This window comes from Melospiza melodia, chromosome 9 (genome assembly GCF_035770615.1).
Source record: "Melospiza melodia melodia isolate bMelMel2 chromosome 9, bMelMel2.pri, whole genome shotgun sequence".
Lineage (NCBI taxonomy): Eukaryota > Metazoa > Chordata > Aves > Passeriformes > Passerellidae > Melospiza > Melospiza melodia.
In genome coordinates, this window is record NC_086202.1 from 16215441 (window position 1) to 16229750 (window position 14310).

General features: G+C 36.8%; 1 protein-coding gene across 2 annotated transcripts in view; it reads left to right on the forward strand.

The window, feature by feature from the left end:
• The window catches only part of PLCE1 (phospholipase C epsilon 1), a 138795-nt gene that overhangs the window by 58464 nt on the left and 66021 nt on the right, over nucleotides 1–14310 (forward strand). For both annotated transcript variants that reach the window (XM_063163514.1, XM_063163515.1), the window contains exon 3: nucleotides 3881–4172. In XM_063163514.1, coding sequence (XP_063019584.1) covers nucleotides 3881–4172 — 292 coding nt within the window. The remainder of the gene's footprint in view (nucleotides 1–3880; nucleotides 4173–14310) is intronic.

Genomic DNA, 14310 nt, shown 5'->3' on the forward strand with positions numbered 1-14310 from the left:
TTTAGAGAGTGTTTGGACAGATGCATTAAAACCTCATTACCCTTTTGTGTCATATTTTTACAGTGTAGTAGCAATAAGCATAATTTTTCATTACTATTCTTTTTTTCATTACTATTCTTTGCAGTGAAATTCTTGGGTACACATATTCTTCTGTACATATTCTGCTGCCTAATAAATGGGATGTTTTTAGTCAGCTCATAATTCCAGTTTCTGGGTTTCAAAAGCACAGCAGCAGCTAGATATTTGACAATATGATAGTATGCTTCCAAGTTCTAAACTAAATACCTGAGGCAGACAAAATATGAAAAGAGAAACAAAAAAAGATTACAGTGAGAGATACATGTGAATTTAAGTAAGAAATTGCAATTATTTTTTATGAACTGCTATATCTGATATTTCCAGTACAGCAGTACCCATGAACTCCAGCTTCATTTTGGGGGAATATGTGTCATAAACTGGACATTAAGCTGCTGCGGTCTTTGGGTTTCTGCCATTTCTACACAGTAAAGCTATAGTAATGTTGTGGAGAAAAGGACATATTGCAATTTGCAATTCTGTGATGATTAAACAGGAAAGAAAAGATTGCAGGAGAAAACTAAGGAATAATTTCAAGGCTAGCATAAGTTGCTTGTTCTTATAGTTATTTTTAAAGAGATTTTTAATATCTTAGCAAAATACATCTGTTGTCACTGTAGGAAACTTTTATTGCCTGAAGGTTATCAATAAGTTAACTTGAAGATACCATTTTAAGTTACTAGAAGCAAAACTGAGGGGCTTTTAAAAGTAAAGTTTTGATGATTTATTGCATACATTATTAAGAGGTGAATATTCTATTTTGTTTCCGTGCATTTTCCAAGTATGGACTTGGTTGTAAAGCTGCAAGGATGGAATTCTCTCTGAATTTAATCTTTATTTTAATGCTAATTTTGATTTTTGAGTTGGAGGACAATTTTCTCTACTAGAAATCAGAAATATTGTATGTTGCAAGTAATTTTTATTTTCTTTTTACTTACTATTAAAATCTCCTTAAAAAAGAAAAGAAAGTGAAAAGCTTTTTAAGCCATAGTATACTTTTATTGGAATGCTGGTGTATTAGTACATGGAGTTTCTGGTTTCATCTTGTTTCTTATTTTAAAAGTGTTGTGTGTTCATTACAGAGTGTTTAGTATTGCAACACTTTCAGAGTCAGATACTGTCCTGAGTTTCTTTTGAGTTACTGTTTTGTATGCAGTAAGTGAGGCATGGCAACATCAGACTGCAGATGGTTTTGAAATCTTTAATTTAATATGTAAGGCAAAAGTGAGGCTTGGTTTTCTTGATGTGTATCTTTCAGTTCAGTGCTGCATCTTACTCTTTTTGATTCACATTCATTTTTAATTACATTAATCATTCTTTGTTAGTGGCATGGATCAATAGGATCTGGATTCTGCCAGGATGAATTGTAAGCTCTGGCTTGGAATAAACTTCTTTGTCTCCCAGGCAGGATTAAGTTTCCCGATTGTCTGGTGCAATCTCTCTGAAAGGTGGTTTTACCTATCAGGTACCTGAGGGATTTGTTGCTATTCTGATTGTTTCAGTTCTTTACAGGGGCTGACAAGTATACACATTGTAAGTCTGTATTTTTTCGTAACCTCATATGTGTGCAGCAGAAGTAACACGCTCAGAACTTTAACACATCAAAACAAACAGAAGTTGAAAATGTTATGTGATGTGCAAAGTCTTTGGAGACAGCTAGTGCCCCAAAGTCTACTTTACACAGAAGAGATTAACACCATTATTCCATGTATAATCTCTCTGGCAAAACACTGTCGCCTATTTCTGTCAACAAATGGTTTCTTTGCTTTGGCAGCTGAAAGAAATTTTAGTTGTGTAGGCAACAGAACATGCCTTTATAAGTTGCAGAACCCAATTTTAAAAATATTTTGGATGGTAACTGCAGTTTTGAGAAGTTAAATTATATTCATTAACTAAATATTTTTTTAAAACAAACTAAAAAGACTAATTATGTCTACTATGTGTAACACACTCATAGTCCAAAGGTTTACTATTTCACAGTACACCTTTTGAAAAGGTACTTTTAGACAGGTAGCTAAATAAAAGATCTATACACATCCCATCCAGGTATGGCATGCTTTAAAAACACACTTTCTTTCTGAATTAAGGTGGTGATGTGTCTATACTGACAGTCTAAAAGTCTGTGAAACCGCCAGATAGCAAAGAAAAGAAGATAAAGATGCAGGTGTAATATTTCTAGAAACCTCACACCAAACAAATTTTGGAAAATCTGCAGGGAGAGGGGAAAAAAGAAAGGTGCCACAACATTTCATGCTGTAGTGTAGTACATGAGTAGTGCAGTGCATCACAGAAGGTATCTTTTAAAGGGATTGAGCTATATATAACCATTGTCAACATGTGAAAGTTTCTTTTTTTATCTTAATAAATATGTCAGTGGTCTTTTTCAGATCATTGACTTACATTACTAGTTAATTAATTATTATATTTTTAATATAAAATTTTACTGTTTCCCCCCAAAGGTGGTTATTACAAAAATTAAAGCTAAAATAACAAATTTCTACTTAATAGATTAAATTGTAATTGATTTTCTGCAATTTGTTTACACAGATGAAGGAACCACATCATTGTTCGCCTCTTCTGTTAGTGGAGGGTCAGATCCCTCATGGAGCAGGCGGTTGGATCCTTCCTCACTGACCTGGCAGGGTGAATGCCAGGCTTGGGGCAGAAGTGATGGGTGTGAGATCCCTGTGCTGGGAGCCACTTCCCTCCCTGGATCCGTGGCTGGGCACGTGTGTGTCCCGTGGGCAGGGTGTCGGTGCCTCTGACATGTGGTGTGCACAGGCTGTGCAAACAGCTTGTTATCATTTGACTGAGCACCTGTGCTTGCTTTGTAGGGCTGGCTGCAGCTTTGCCATGCTGATGGATAGCTGTATTTTGTTTATATGTGGGAAAGGATGGCAACAAGGCACAAGGCGCTAATTGAAAAAAACTGTCATGAAGCCATCAGCTTGTTTCTTCTGCACATCTTTGACTGGTGGGATCAATCTCATGAAAATTGTCTCAGCACCTGTCCTGGTGGCAGTTATGCTGACCTTTCCCTGTGTTAATTTTTAGTTTACACTTTGTAATTAAGAAGCACAGATCATTGAAACAAATTATTAATGTTAATCAGTAAGTCAGCATGGAAGAATGCAAAGAATCAAGTCTCCCCTTGTATACTAAATGAAGAGATTTCTTCCAGATTCTTGCTTTGATCATTAGACTCTTTTAAATAAGCAAACATTACTTAGTTGCTAAGCCACAGACTGAAGTTCATTAGTGTGTTATCACAAATATTGGAGAAAGAGTACTAAACCAATATAAGATAGAGGACCTGTGCGTAGGCTGGAAGTAATGCAATAAATGTGAACATTTTGAAGGAGGGTTCAGAGTGTTTAAAACCATCTCTGTTTGCAAAACCCCTCCTACTCAGCAAGAAAAAGTGCCAACCCTAAGTTGATCTGTTTTTTTCTGCTACTGATATCTCTAAGGTTTTCTGGAAGTACAACAGGTCTAATAGTATTATAAACAATTTTATTCATATTCAGTATTTTAAATGTTGATGAGGTGTATTGATGTGCAGTTTTTTTAGTCTAATGGTTTTCTTTAGAATGCTTTTAAACATAGATTGAAGGCCAGAATGACTTCTTACTTAAAGATCCTGTTTGGGAGCCTGACCCAAAATTCTAACAAACCAGTTTTGGATAAGTAGATACTGCAGGTCATTGAACTTCACAAGAAGTCGTGGTCATTTGGAATTGTTTTATATTCAGTATGTTATTCTAAGCAAGTGAACTAACAGTGCATGCTTTTGCATTCTTCACAGATCTTCAGTACAGTGAGAGAAGAGGAGGAAGGAGCAGAAGATATTTTTGAATTTATTCCTCATCTTCTGAGGAAGCTCCCAACATCTGTTACAGACTGTATATACAAAGGAGATGGTTTTTGTGTAAAACCATGTGTAACAGGTGCTTACTGTCAATATCGTGCCACTTCTCAGAGGACTGCACTCTCTAACTATGTAACTGGTGCTTTACTAGAAGCAACTACATCATTAGGAGCAAGAAGTGGTCTGTTAAATATCTTCGGAGGATCAACTGGAAGAACAATGCTTAAAGGTAATGAAGATTTTCTTTTATCTCTGTCCACTTAAAGTATAGAATGACTTGCAAAATTATGAATACAGATAAAAAAGATTTTTTGTTTTCAAATATTTTCCTTTGCAGTCATTATATAAATAGCTATCTTAGTTTAATAAAGTAAAAATGCAACTAAACTGGAAAGACTTGTATTAAAAAATGTTTCAGGTTTTTTTCTTGTTAGAATCTTTTCTGCCTGCATCCAAATTTAATGCCTAAGCCATTGTTTTTAGGGTGTTTCCATGTGTAGTATTTCGCATTTACCAAGTGCTCCTGTGCATGGGCTGACTTGGTTCAGAACTAGAGAAAGGAGTGTATGCTCTACTTGGTGATTATTGTTGTCATTGTACAAGTAGCTGTCAGCATAGCACTGTATTGTGAAGCATGTAGGCTTCATTACTGGTTTATATTTGGTCTTCTCTTGGGTCCATCATCGTTGTATAGTAATGGATCATTTCAAATAACGTGGGTGCTCTGTGTGTGGAAAGTGCCTGTTGGAAAATGGATGTTGCATACTAAACTTCCATGCTGATCGTCTTCGTATGTAATAAAATCCTTAATGTGATTTAGTTTAGTCTGTTTTGGAAGCTAAACAAAGCCTTCTTGGTACAAATTCTGTGCTTTAAAATATGGTTTTGTACAGAGCAGTACTTACATTATTGATTAATTTTTAATTCATGCCTAGAATATTTCATAAGTTACTCAAGAATTTGGAGATCTGTCATCATCTGATAAACCATAACAAAAGGATGTACTATCTCTGTCATACCGTGGTGGGAGTGATGCATGTGGGTATTATGGCTTGCCCAAAATTTTACAGAAATATGACAAAATAAGTGCAAAACCAGTGCAGTTCCTTAACTAACACAGATACTGACTTCATTTCTAACATACAAATAATGGTATAGTTTGTGGTCATATATGGCTGTCTTATTTTTATCCCAAGAAGCGGCCCTTTCTTGTTTTAATTCTAGGTGAATCAAAGGGTAGAGAGAAGCACTGAAATATTCTATGAATGACATTAGATGGCAAACTTGTAGCATGTGAATGAATTTCAGTAGTGCCTTTAGTAACATTACTAAGCTTCATGTACCATCCTCTGTGAGAGACAGATATGTACAGTATAGCAGCCAATTTTGGTAGGGTTTTCCATTTTATTTTGTTTGGTTTTATTTGTTCTGGGGAGATGAGTGCTTTAGAAAAATAGACAGGAACAGTCCTGCGATAGCTTGGAAATCAAGATTAGAAGAGCTGAGCCATGTGCTTCAGAGCTGAGTTCTGAAACTGAAGCAGCAGCAATAGTTAGCTCAGTCCCACCAAGCTGCTGATGTGGCTACATCTTTTTATGGAGCTTCAGCTAGTGAGTGCTCTTGTGTGCTTTGTGTACTCCATGTACCAGCACACTTTGCACTAGTTTGGGGGTATCTATGGTGACAGTATTACGTGATGTATGTTGTTGGATTCTGAGCCAAAAGATGTAAGACATTAAAAACTAGTTCAAGATTTTGAACTCAGTTTGCAATTCCACTGATAGCCTGTGTAGAGAGTAGAGACTGGATTTACTGTAGTGGTCTAGGCATGATTTACTGTGCTGATCTCTGGTGAGGAAGAGGTGTGCTGCAGCTCTAGGATATTGAAATTTTCTGGATGTGGAAGCTTCCTGTTCATTTATATTGTGATGATGTATTATATCAGAGAAATTTTAAGAGTCCTCTCTAAAACATTTATATGGAGTGTTACCTAGTGATGTGACCAAGTCATTTACATTAGCGGGGAACCCAGCTGTATTCTGAATTCAGAGCTCTGGTCATCATTCATGGGTGTGTACCTTTTGAGAAATTGTCCTGTCTATACAGATTGATAAGAAGGTTATTTTCATCTGTCCAGCATCCTCTGTATTGCTGAATTTAACCTCAATAAGCTAACCTCATCTAAACCTGAGAAATTTTAATTCACATCAATAACTCTGTCATCAAATGCAATGGAGTATTTATCTCAGGATACAGAATGTCATGGGAACACTTCACTCACTAGTTGTTTGCAGGCATTGAAAAGGGAAGATATTGATGGTGTTGTGGTTTAATAGCTGCTGTTGTTTAACCCTAGTAGATAGCACCTTGCTGCCCCTCACTCCCCTAGAATGAGATGGGAAGAGAATCATAAGGGTGACAGTGCAAAAATTCATTGAAAAATTCAGTTGAAGAGAGTTTAATAGATAAAGTAAAAGCTGTGTGTGCAAGCAAAGCAAAATAAAGAAGTAATTCAACACCTGCAGTCAGCAGGCAGGTGTTTTAGCCCTTTCCATGAAAGCAGGGCTCTGTCACATACAATGACTTCTTGGGAAGACAGGCATTGTAACTCCAAATTGGTTGTCAACTAAAGAGTAAATATTACTGCACTTCACATGATTATCAAGACAATTCTTAAAAAGCTTCCAAAGCAGAAGTAAATTTGCTTAATAGAACCAATCTATATAATGAAGTCTTGAAAATATCTCAAGGGCTATTGAATTTGTGTTTGGAAACCTTTTCTGAACTAGACAGCATTCCACTACTTTCAAAATGTTTGCAATTTTTAGAGACAAAGTTCAGCACTCCCTTGCACAGTGTGTTTAAAGAGGAGCCCATTACTTTAATGGGGAGTGCATTCATGGTTCAAAAAGAGGACTTCTCAAAAAATCAATTCTCTCTTTAGTTAGAACTTTTATGTAATATCTGCCCGGGAAATAGGGATCCTGCGAGCAGGAAGTCCCTAATACTGGGATACCCTCCTGGGTTTGTGTCTCCCTAGCACCAAGCACTTCGTCAGTTCTTTGTGCTCAGTCCTTCAGGGGTTACTGAGTGACCTGAGCAATGAACCTTGCAGTCACAAGCAGTCCAACTCCAGGGAATACTTTCTAAGGTTTTGCTTGGTAGCTAAGGACCTTAAATGCTCCGAGTCCCCAGGGCTGGGATGGTTTTGTGGGCAGATCAGCCACTGTTGTTAGTTCCACAGAAGGCTTCCAAACATACCAGACCTTCTAAGCCAGAATTCCCAGTCACGTGGATCTGGGACTGAAGAGTTTTCAGAAACTCAAGTAGGGCCTGCTGTGTAGGAGAGTCATGTCTGGGGCCTGGAGCAGAGCTCCTGCAAGCCCTGCTCTCAGATGGCTCTCAGGGCTCTCAGGCTCCCGACTGAGGGGCTGCCACTCTGCTCCCGCTAGCACAGGGATAGTCTGAGACTGCTCCCGGGAACCACAGATGCCTGGAGTTCCCACAGCTGCTCAGTGACATTCACATCCTTGTCAGCATCTTCGTTCTTACAGAGAACATAATTTTCACATATGAACACTGAAGACATTTATGCTGAGCTGTTTTAGTACCTCTGTATGTAACTCAGTTTTTGGTTAGTAAAAATTTCAAGTGTGTCTTTCAATGGGATTTGGATTGAAGCCAGGTCTTTTTTCCTGTAGAAAGGAAACCCTGCTTCTCAGCCTGCTCTGTGTCTTACAAATTGATTGTCATAGAAATTTGCTCATAGTTGTGAATGGGCCAGAACTTCCACTGGAATCATATTTGAAGGGCCAGTCATTGTCATAGTTCATATGGTGTTGACATTTTTATGCAGAAAGTGAAAAAAGTTGTGTCTTTCTTAAAGAAGGAACTAAAGTATGTGAAAATGTTTGTACTTTACATTTGATAGAATTATCATTTGAAAGAAACGTACACTTCCCCCCCCCCAATTTAGTTCTGTTTGTAATCTAAGAGAAAGGGGAGGACAGTTAGAAAGAGGTGTCTGAAGATGGAGCAGACTGCAAACACATTTCTTATCAGTACTATTTTCACTTTAGAGTCTTCTAAAATGGGTAAGTCTGATGCCACTCTGTGATATAAATCAGACTACATCTTCTAGAGAAAGCTCAACAAGACTTGTTAGACAGACAATAGCAGTTTTGACCAAGAACTTAAGGGAAGTAATTTGTGATGAATGTGGAGACAGACTGCAATGATCTTAAGAAAACCTGCTTTGTTCATCCTTCAGAATTTAGTGATTTCCCTTTTTTTTGTAATCAGACTTTGCCATCTGCAAGACTGCGCAGCAAACAGGTGCCCAAATCTCTGTGGCTTTTCCCACTGCTGTTTCTTGTATCCTTTGCACAAAGTGTATTGTTGCAATATTGGGAAAATTCCAGAATCCCTCTAGTTAGGGCAGTTGTCTGATAGCTATATGTCAGAGTCATGGGTGATAACAAGCTTGATGTACATAGATTTAGAAAGACCAGCATAATTTAGCTGGTGGGTTGTGTGTGTGTTTGTGTATGTTGTGCCCAAAGGTTAAAACCATATAGAATGAGAGATAAAGCCAAACAAGCTGAAATTGAGACCTGAAAAGACAAAATGTGTCTTAGGGCGACAGTCTGTGGTGAGATGTGTCAGTGCACTATAGGAGAGGAAATCAGACACTGGAGACAGGTCAGTCTGTACGTAGATAATGTGGCCTGAGGCAAGGGTGTGAGTCAGGAAAAGAGGATTTCATGCCTGCTGTGTTGCCTCCAGGATGTAGGTTAGGAATAGCAGGAACAAGTGCAGGTCATCTGGTTAGGAACAGAAAGAAGGCAGGAAGCACAGATCAAGGCTGAGACACCAGGAAGGAGGAGAAAGATTTTGGAGGACAGCTGTAAGTGTAGGGACACGTGGGTCCGTCTGGAGCTGGCTACAGTGATTGTCCCTGCAAACTGGCAGAAGGGAAAGATCACTGAGGTCAGTCTCCTGGACCTGTCTCACCCTTTGGCCAGCCCTAATTGCAGCCAGATTGGGCTGCAATCAAAGGGACACACAAAGGTTAGTGGGAGAAGGCCTTAATGAGGATCCTTGACAACATTAATTTAGCGAAAAACTTCCTTCAATCCAACCTGTTTAATACATCATAGGCACAAAGATTTAAGTTCTGTCGGCATAGCTTGTCTTATCCTTACAGTCTTCTTTCCAGGGTCAGTAAGGCATAGTATTGCAAGATAGACACATAATTGAACCAGGCAGAAGGTTGAAATTAACCACTGTAAATAATCTTATTAAAAGAATTAAAAATATTTTCATGTGTAAAATTGCACATTTGGATATAATAGGTATCATACTCCTGGTACATGTCTGTATGGATCTGGATATCCTAATCTGTGTACAGGGCTAAGCAATTAAGAAACAACAGAATTTCAGCTGCTTGTACATAGATTTTCAGTAATACTGTGTGAGAGTTTGGGTACACTCACAAACTGATCCTTTAACCTGTCTGATCCCTTAACCTCTCTATCTGAGTCTCAGCTTATAGCAATATTTTTCTTGGGAGTCTATAGCTATTATTTCCACTAAAAGAAAAACAAAAGGGTTTAAATACATAGAATGAGTCTGTTGTTAGAGGTTTGTTGTGAGGAAGGTAGTAAAGGACATGCTGATGTCTGTAGATGAAGGCTGAGAGAGCAGAAGTTTGTGCAAAGTGATGTTAGTTTTAAACTCAAATTTATTAATTTTTTATGACAACTACTCTTCAGAGAAAAATGAAAAGGGATTCTGAGTGCAGATGGTTAATCCCTGAACTGCCTATTATTGTTTATTATTTCAAAGGTCTGAACATATGTTTGAATGGACCTTGTAAAAGTAGTGTCCATGGGAACTTTTAAAGTGTAGAATGGAACTTTTTCAGTATGTTTATGTTAGCATGTCAGTCATGAGCAGAAAACCCCAAGGACTCAAGAAACAAGATGACTCAAAAGTCATCTCTTGAAGCTTTGGTTTTAGGAAACAAACTAGAAGAGAAAATTCAGTTTTGTAGGATAATGGTGTTCTATTTGTCCAGACAGAATTTTTTTGCTATAGTTGAAGAAATAATGTGCAGTCCACTTAGCAGATCAAAGACATTCAATTTTTTTTCCTTTGGGCTTTCAGATATTTGCTTTTATAACTAGTGAAAAATACTTTAGTAATTGAGCCTATAATGATGCGAAATGCTTAATTTGATGGCTCATTTTATATATTTGTAGTGAGATAGCATTAATAAAATTTATATTTATAAATAAAATTATTTTTAAAGTTTTCTATTGCATCTCCATGTGCATCCTTATGTTTTCATATATAACATGATTTTTTTGAAAATCTAAGTGTCCTAGTTTCCATCTGGAAGTTGGAAACAACACTAAATCGTCATTCTTCCAATTAAGAAAGAATATGCTTGTGTTGTCAATGAAAAAATAATGGTGTGTTGGCCAGGTCCCATGGTCCTTCCTTCAGCAGAGATTTTTCAGACAAGACGTATATTCACCATATAAACAAAGTGTCTCTGAGTGTACTGCTCGCGTTCCAGCTCTGCACAGACCTCTCTCAGACTTCCTGGGGAAATGGAGAAAGCTTTCTTGTGGCAGCATATTGGTTTTCAGTCTTGTGTATTCTAGCAAATTTCATAACTAACTTTTCAGTGATGTAGTCCTGCTGCTTGTAAAAGTGGTGTAAACTGTGTGTAGGCAAGGGTTAGGTTAGAATGAAGAAAAGAAGTGATAAAAGTGCCAGAGACAGATACTGGCTATGGGATGAAGGCAGGGTTTGGTTTCTGCTGGCTTTCTGGACATAGATGCAATCTGAGGGCTATGCTGTCTTTTTAATTCCCCCTATTTGTAATTTCTTCAAGGTTAATCACATTTCTGGAAGCTTCAGGGAGGTTTTTCTCTACTTTGCCTCTCAAATAAAATTTTTTGGATGGTTGCCTAAGTCATAGCCCTTTGTCCCATTAAAGTTAATGCTATTGCCTTTTACTAGAGTTGTTAGTGCAGAGAGCATAATAGCTGTAAAGGTAGGGCATTTGCTAATAAAGAAACACACATTGTGGTTTTTGTAATGCTTCAGATGAAGTTTCCTAAAACAGAAGTAATTCCATTTATTACTTTTGGCCTGTTTAAACAACATTGATATAAATATAACTTGTACAAAAGCCTGAGTGTAGGGTAACTTATTTCTTAATATATTTAAAGACAAAAATCCAGCAGAAATAAAATGACTCTTGTTTATAACTCTGCTGTCAAAATCAAATGCTTTTAGTCTTAGCAGGATGTGTGCTCATCCTTAATTTCTAAACTTCCTTCCATTTGAATCCTAGTGTTTCAGCTTTTATCTGGGGAGGCGGGAAACCTGACCTTTCAGTGAGCCAGCCAAATGCATGTCTTCTTCATGGCTTACACAAGGCATGTCAGTTATGCATTTTGCCACAGTTTGTAGCTTTAAACTGAGCAGCTGTTGCCTCACTGTTAGTTTGGACAAGTGCAGCGTGGAGACTTTTTGGGGCACTGAAGTACCTGCTCTTCTGGCATTTTAGGAGGAATCTAGGATTCAATGGAAGGCACATGTGCTGGTAAGATTTGCCCTTCTGTGACCTGTAGTATGCTGTTCTGATTACGCACAGGGATTTAAATCAAAGTGATAGTTTTGTTTCCAGAGAAGTAACTTGGGTGCCGGTTTTCTAATCTTATTTTAGAGCTATAATGGCTGCATTTAATAATAGTGCTTTAAGGACACAAAACTGTTTCTAGGTGGAAAATGAAGTAAGGATTTAATTTAAACAATATGAAATAATGTCTTAACAGTGTATTTTGTATTTCAACTTGTTTGAAATGGTATGCAATATTTCAAATAATTTAGGAAAATTGCTTTGCATTTATTTGGTTCACATTGCAACTATTTCACTATTAAATTATGTTGTGGGACATTCCTTTGTTTTGTATTCTACAAAAAAACAAGTGTCTGTTGCAAAATTGCTGGACAAAATATGAATTTCAGTACTTTAAGAAGTACTAGAACAAGGTAAGTTTTTTTTTCCTAAAGCATATGAATTGCTCAAACATTACACATTCATAACATGTTTTTGAATGTAAATGCACTGCTGCTTTTTCTTTAGTGAGCTTTTCTTCCTGGATCATCAGTATGCAAGTTTATAACTTGTAAGCAGTTTTTGTTTCGTGATTGCTTAAGGGAGTTTATGGGTTTTTTTCCTTTCTGAATGGCATGTACACATAGCGGCATGTAATAGCAATGTTTTGCTCATAACTGGTCATAAAGAAACCCCTCCATTTGCATATCTTTTTCAAGTGGCATTTGTAACTTGAATGAAGGTTCATAATATTTTACTCTGTGAAAGGAATGTCCTTTCTGTGCTAACTCTCCCATTGCCCTAATCTGGCTGTTAGCTAAAGGCTATGACAAGCATTCACCATTCCAAGCGGCAGTACCCCATTGCAGTAGGAAGGTTGTCTTGGTTGTCAACACCGTTATTCTCACCTCAGTGATTTAGAGAGCACAGAAAAAAGCACCCTGATATCAAGTGTATCTGTATTAATTGCAAAACAATGGTGGTTTTGGTGTGCCTATTCAGTCAGTGATAACAACTCTGAGATAACTAGAAATAGTACAAGAAAGGGAGTGAAATTTATTTTAGTTAATTTCAGCTCAGACTCTTCTCTTTGGCTGTTTTGTAATGCTTTTAGCTTTGATTTGAGGCGGAATGGCGTAAACATTTTTCTAAAAGTTAAGCTGATATGAGGATTTTTCTTAGGGCATAATTGGTTTAGCTTTTATTTAAGAGGATTCATATTGACATAGTTTTGAAATGTTTAGGTATTTGCTTTTGAAATACTAGTTATGTATATAAAAGCATTGCTATCTATTTTAGTAATTCAGAAATAAGTAATATGCCAGGAAGATTTATCAAAAGCGAATTGAAAATATTTCAAAGCAATAGTAGAAGAACTAGGATACAATTTGCTGCTAAAAGTACCTTTAACTTTTTTCTTGAGCTTAATTTTAAGGGCTTTGCACAACTCTACAGTAATTACATATTTTTGTCTACATTTGCCATGGACTTTGTGGGACAGATTTCATGCACACTTTCATGTTTCTTTGTAAGTGTTGAGATCTAGGAAAGGGATAGATCTGCTTCTGTTGCATTATGTCTCCTCTCTTTGCCCCATCCATAAGAGCATTTTTCTTTGAGGGGAGAAAAAGAATTCTCAATCTGGAAAAGCTATTGCTTCAAATGCCTTTTATTATGTTACTCCTAGCTTTAGAGTACATTTTATCTGGAGCTGTTCACCTGTATTTGCTTGTTCAAATTTAAATTGCAAAGTTCTGCAGAGAAATAGCAAAATGGTCCTGTGAAGAGCCAGGAGTTGGGCTGGATGATCCTTCTGGTCCTTTCCAGCTCAGCATGTTCTGTGATTCTGTGAAAAATTTGTTTAACATGGATGAAGTGTCATAAATATTTGTAACTTATTCTAAAAATGATTATACAGTTTTTTCAAATAAACTGCTCTTCTTATTAATTTCTAGAAGTTTCAAGTTGGAATTCAGAAGAATTCCAATTGGAAAAGTCATTAATCTTTGGGACTTGATTCTGAAAATAGCTATACCTAAAAATAATGCTTTTGTGTTGTTTGCTTAGAAGAGTTAGTTCTGTTCTTGTGTTGGTGTAGGCACGCTGCTGATAAACTGTAGTTAACATTTTAGGAACTTATTTGGGGTATTAAACTTTAATGCACCATGAAATAGTTTTGTTATTATTTAAGTTGAAGTGTCTTAAATTAAAAAAAAAAAAAAAAAGAACCTTAGAAGTAGAATTTTCTTCTAGGCTTTAGGTGTTCATAATACGCAGTTCTGTAATTGCCATGAAGTACCAGGAATCTGATTAAATCATATAGTTCATGTCTAGGTACATAGGTCATAGCTACAGTATTTGAATATAAAACCTCCTAATAGCTACTAACAAAACTTTTAAATCTGTATTGAGCACAAAAAGAAGAGGTGCTGCTTCAGGTACTGGTTGTCTTGAGGATGGTGGTAGAATTTGCATACTAAGACAGTGTTGGGGAGAGAAGTCTTCAGGTATTTTCCATAAGCATATATAGAATTAATTTCTCTAAAAAAGACATCAAGAGGAAAAACATATTCTTGTTTGCAAAAATAGAACTAGAACTGTGTCAGGAGCTAGGATTTCTGTTTGATTCCAAATCATCAAAATATTATACTTTTTTTGTTCAAAAGAAACAGATCCTTCAAAACCCAAAACTTTGCTTTGAACATCAAATATTGGAAAATATTTCAGAAAT